The sequence below is a fragment of the Orycteropus afer genome, unplaced genomic scaffold (genome assembly GCF_000298275.1).
Source record: "Orycteropus afer afer isolate SDZICR_OR568_19922 unplaced genomic scaffold, OryAfe1.0 scaffold00342, whole genome shotgun sequence".
In the NCBI taxonomy this organism is placed as follows: Eukaryota; Metazoa; Chordata; class Mammalia; order Tubulidentata; family Orycteropodidae; genus Orycteropus; species Orycteropus afer.
In genome coordinates this window covers 795440-801174 of record NW_006921929.1, presented here as the reverse complement: position 1 = coordinate 801174, position 5735 = coordinate 795440, and the positions used below count along the sequence as shown (strand labels likewise).

General features: G+C 36.3%; 1 protein-coding gene across 1 annotated transcript in view; it reads left to right on the top strand.

Moving 5' to 3' along the window:
- Positions 1–5735, top strand: part of THSD7B (thrombospondin type 1 domain containing 7B) — a 1104189-nt gene that overhangs the window by 723260 nt on the left and 375194 nt on the right. Inside the window, exon 12 of the mRNA XM_042782491.1 lies at positions 934–1128. Within this exon, the coding sequence (XP_042638425.1) occupies positions 934–1128 (195 nt within the window). The remainder of the gene's footprint in view (positions 1–933; positions 1129–5735) is intronic.

Below are 5735 nucleotides of genomic sequence, written 5' to 3'. Positions count from 1 at the left end.
TTTGAACCGCCAGCCTTCTGGTTAGCAGTCAAGTGCCTTAGCCACTATGCTACCAGAGCTCCTGGCTGGGGGCACTGCTAGCATCTAATAGGTAGGGGCTGGGTTTCTTCTAAATATACTGCAATACACAAAACAAATGTGTACAACAAAAAATTATCCAACATAAAATGTCAATAGTGCCGAGATCGAGAAATACTGGTTTAGAGAAAATAAGATGTAAAGATCCATCCTTGGGGGCCCATAATTGGAGTGAAGAAAAGATGCACAAAACATATCATGCATTCATGATTGAAAAAATAAATGGCATTAGTCCAAAAATCAAATAAAAAATTTCAACTCAAGATTATTAGTTTTTTTATCATATGACTAGACATTGTACTTGAAAGTGTATAAGAGAAAGTTTAAAGACTTATCTGCTATAGGTAGGATATTTGTAATTGGAATTATTTGGATAGATTATGCCTGTGCTTAAAAACATAAAATTAAAAAACTTTAATTTCAAATTTCTTAAATATTGTAAGTACCATTAAAACAGGCAAATGGACAAAAATCAAATGTAGGGATAGTTCATATGTTAGTGAATGTTTTTGCCCTCATCTTACTCTGTCTTAAAGATTCTCTTTTGTAGTTTTATATAATCCATAGAGATCTGTTGCTCACAGCAGGACATATAATACATTACTGGAAGTTGTTTTGTTTGCTGTCAATGAAGGGTTTGAATTAATAAAGAAAACCAATTAATTTTCAAATACTTCCAATGGCATCAATAAAAATTTAATTTCCAAAAAGAATAAAGTTAGCTTTGTTGAACACCTTTTGAAATCAAAAGGATAACTAAGTTTTCAAACATTCAGGCATTCTGTTATTTTGTCAAAAAACATCAGCTGAATGATCTACTCAAAATAATAACAAAAGAATCCGTGCTCTTTTTAGCTGTGTCTTGTGTTTCTGATGAAAACCAGTTGGCAGAAATGATGGAATGCCTCAAGCGGACAAATGGCATGCCTCCCCTTGTGCAAGAATGCATGGTCCCATGTCGTGATGACTGCACATTCACTGCCTGGTCCAAGTTTACGCCCTGTTCAGGGAATTGTGAAACAACTCGAAGTAGACGGCGGCAGCTCACAGGTAGGGTATGCCTTTTATGTACAGGACTGGTACAACAAGCTATGGACCTCTGAAGCTCCCTAGTAGAGTATAAACTACAGAATAGGAATTTTTGTCAAGTGTGTTTATCTTTTTTTTTTTTTTTTTTTCCTCTGCTATATATCCTTAAGGAACTCTGGTGACAACACAATGGTTAATCCCTGACCTACCAGTGGCTCTGTGGGAGAAACAGATTTTTGCTACAGACAATTACAATGTGGTGTGTTACTTGCTATGTAATAGGTGTTTATAGGGTGCTGTATTAGTTTCTTATTGTGGCTGTAAAAAATTACCATAAATTTGGTGCATAATATACACAAATTTGTTATTTTATACTTATCAATAGATAAACATGATCTAAACTGCTCCTCTCAAGCCTAGGAAATGCTATTGGGCAGCTCTACTCTGTTCTATAGGGTCACTATGACTTAGAATTGACTCAGTGACACACAACAGCAATAAATGTATCCTTAGTACATGTGCTTGGCAGAGAATATGTACTCAACTAATATTTGTGAAATGAATGAAAGATATGAATCATTGCATAGTTCCTCTCTACATGATGTTATCATCTATGTAGTCATAAAAATCGACTTACCCGTCTTCTTTTGAGTAGTTAATGGTGAACTTTCTGGTGGTTTGTCATGCCAACAGCTCAGCAAACTTGAAAGCAAACCCATCACTGACTTGGAAAGAACATTAAGGACAGAGCTAGTGTATACCATTGTCTTCTGCCATTATCTTATAAACAATTTGCCATTGTAAATTTTTCTTCCAGTCTCTCTTTAGTACACATATGCACAAGCTCATTGACATGTGTACAAACCCTCCATTGGGTAGTGAGGCCATCTAAGTGTTTTGGTTTTTTATTTTCTCCCATATTTAACAAGAGATTTTAATTCAGTCTTATTGTCTCTTGTGTTGTACCAAAATCAGCCCTGATTTTGTAGTATGTGGCAAAACTTATATTACATATATAGATTTTCCTTTTATGGTATTATTATTAATTTCCAGTTCTGTCTAGATCTGTAAAATTAATGGAATTAAGGTCCTGGAACAAATTTTTTCCCTGCAGTATACAAATAATTGATCCAATAGTATATTTTACTAATCATCTGGATAAATCTGCCAGAACTTCTCTTAACTGAGAGTTTATTTATACATGTAAGAAAACGTAATTTAGACCATAGAGAACCAAAGGAAAAATGCCAAAATAATCATTGAGATAATAAAATTGGTGTTAACGTCCCTGAAGAATGAACACAACTGAGTGCTTTCCTGAGCAGTTCAAGTGCTAATTCTCTTGGTTTCAAGACCCTTGTAGATGAGCATTTTCTTTCTTCCTTTATCTCTCTCTCTTTTCTTACTCCCTCCTCCCTTCTAACATATATAACAGTAAATGGATGTAGTCAGACTTTTCAACCACATAACTCTTTCTCTCTTTAATGTACACACAAACACAAGCACATAGACACACAGACAAACCACTCCATTGGATAATGAGGCCATCTAAGTGTTTTCCCTTTTTTTTCTTTTTTTTTCCCTTTTTTGCAGGAGGCTTTAAATCATTATCTGGGTATTCCTTGTGTTGTATCAAAAGTCCTTCCTGAAGATTATCACAGGTTTAAGACTGATGATTAGATAAGTTGCTCATACAGTGCTCAAAATAATCCATAAATTTAAAAAATAAATATGTCTGGGATATTAAAAGTTACAATAATTAAAGTAACTGGATAACTAATATAAACTCACAAATAAATATATATTTAATATTCACTAGTAGTTTAGTATTTTTGTGGGAATAGCCACAAGTTTCACACTGACTTAGGAAAAAAGTCTTTAGAATTGTACTAGAGATTGATTTCTTTTAGCACTCGGTTGTTCTGAATTCAAAGTTTAATGCTGATTTTGATTAGATTGTAATCAAAGGGGAGAACCACCGAGAATTTGTTTCATATTGTGAGAACCGTTTCTGCATTAACTAACTTGCTCATAATCCTTCTTCAAGCTGTGATGCCATATAATTAAGAGGGTTAACACAAATATAGAAGGCAGTGTATATTTATACAGAATATTTGTACTGCTAGGAACTTTAAGTTGTCTTGTAGATCAACATTTTTTCTTTCCTCCTCCTCCTCTGTCTCTGTCTCATTCTCTTTTCTTCCTTCCTCTTTCCATTCTCCTTTTTTTTAAATTATTAAACTTCCTTTTCTCAGCTATTCAAAAACATTTTTTGTTTAACATTTATATACGGTAGGCTTTGGGAATATCCCAAGATAATACATAAACATGATCTAATTTAAAGGAATTTACAGGCTAATTGGAGATAAAAACAGATTTTTGCTCTAGACAATTACAATATAGTGTGTTACCTGCTATATAATAGATGGTGCACAAGGTGCTGCTATTAGTTTCTTAGTTGTTGTTTTTGTTGTTGTTATATGCCATCAAGTCGGACCCAACTCACAGTGATCCCTCCTTGGGTTTCCAAGGCAGTATCACTATGGAAGTAGATTGCCCAACCTTCCTTCTGAGGAGTGGTGTGGCTGTAAAAAATTACCATAAACGTGGTGGCATAATACACGCAAATTTGTTATTTTATACTAATCAAGTCAAAAGTCTATATATGTTTCATTGTTCTAAAAGTATGGTGCTGGCAGGGTTACATTTCACTCTGTTTCCTTACATTTTCCAACTTCTTGAGGTCATTTACATTCCTTGGCTATGGCCCTTTTCCTTACTTAGTCTTCAAAGCCAGCAGCACTGCATCTCTCTGACCTTTCTTCCATAGTCATCTCTCTCTCTGACTCTATTTAAAAAGGAAAAGTTCTCCTATTTGGACTCATATGAATAATACAAGATAATCTACTCACCTCTATAATTTTATTCATATCTGCTAAGTCCCTATTGCCAAGTAAAGTGACATATTCACAGGTTCCTGGGAGCTCTGGTAGCATAGTGCCTAAGGCACTTGACTGCTTGTCAGAAAGCTGGTGGTTCAAACCCACCAGCCACTCCTTAGAAGGAAGATGGGGCAATCTACTTACGTAGTGATACTGCCTTGGAAACCCAAGGGAGGGGTCGCAATGAGTCGGGTCTGACTCGACGGCACATAACAACAACAACCACAAGAACAGGGAACAGGAATTGGACATCCTTGGGGAGCCATTATTCTATTTACCACAAGCCATGCAAATACAGAAAAGCACATCTTCCAATCCCATGATGCAGGAGAGTGGGTTCTAAGAAAGCTTTGTATCTCTTTTAGTTGGGTCTGAAGAACAAGTAAGCCTTAACTAAGCTATGGAGGGAGGGTAGAACTGGTGATGACATCTGGCATAGCACATGAAAAGCCAAGAGACGAATGTATAATTTCTAGGAACTTCAACATTCTAGGTATGGCTGGATTGTAACACACCAGAAACAGAATGGTGCCATGTGGTCAGGGGCCAGATACTGCAGATTCAAATCTATGAGAACCATGGTCAGGAGTCTGGACTTCATTCTATGAACTTTTGGAAATTATTGAAGAGTTTTAATTATATAAGTGATAATACCAGATTTATGTCTTTCAAAGCTGGCTCTGGCTGCAGTTTGAAATATAGATCGGGAGGAGTGAAGTATAGGGGCAATAAGATCTTGGTGCCAGGTGTGGTAGAAATCTAGACTGCAGATTTCTAGGAGGAGGGTTAAATGTGGTTGATATCAGTTGGAATGGAAACAAATTGATTAAAGAGATATTTAGGAATTTGAACTTATATATCTTCATCAATTAGATGTTGGGGGTGCAATAGACAGAGTCAAGTATGACATTTCAGTTTTGGACTTGGACATAATGGTAGAATTGAAAGACATAATGGTACACAGAAAGAGAAAGAAAAATTGTGGTGAAAAGAGGATGTGTTTGGGTTTTGACAGGAGCTCTGGTGGTGTAGTGACAAAGGGATTTGACTGCTAACCAGAAAGCTGGCAATTCAAACCCACCAGCCACTCCTCAGAAGTTAAACTGGTCAATCTACTTCAGTAGATATACTGCCTCAGAAACCCAAGAAGGGGTCACTATGAGTCGGGACCGACTCCACGGCAGCGAGTTTTCTTGACTTGGGTTTTGACAAATTGAGTTCTGTTTGGATGTAGAATACTACACTGTGGGTCAGTGGCTTTGGCAAGAGACCAAAGATGATAATTTGGGATTTCAGAGCTGTAAATGCTAATTTAAACTCTTGGTGTGGATGAGGGTATAGGGCCAGAAGAAAAAATAACCTAGGACAGCACCCTGAGGGAACCATCAGTTAAGAGATGAATAGAGGGAGAAGAATTCACTGAATAAATAAGATGTATCCAGAGAGGTGGTGTGGATGTGGTATAGAATTGAGAGAACAAGAAAATCTGATATTGTGGAACTCAGAATTTAAATAATGAAGGTATAGTCAACATGGAACTATTGCTGAATAATCAATTATGAAACATAAAGAATAATATATTTTCCTGGCATTTTGTTTGTATAACTTTGCAAGAATAATTTCAGGGAGGCGGGGCAAGATGGCGGATTAGGCAGAAGGATTGCACAGACCCTCTTCAACAAAGAA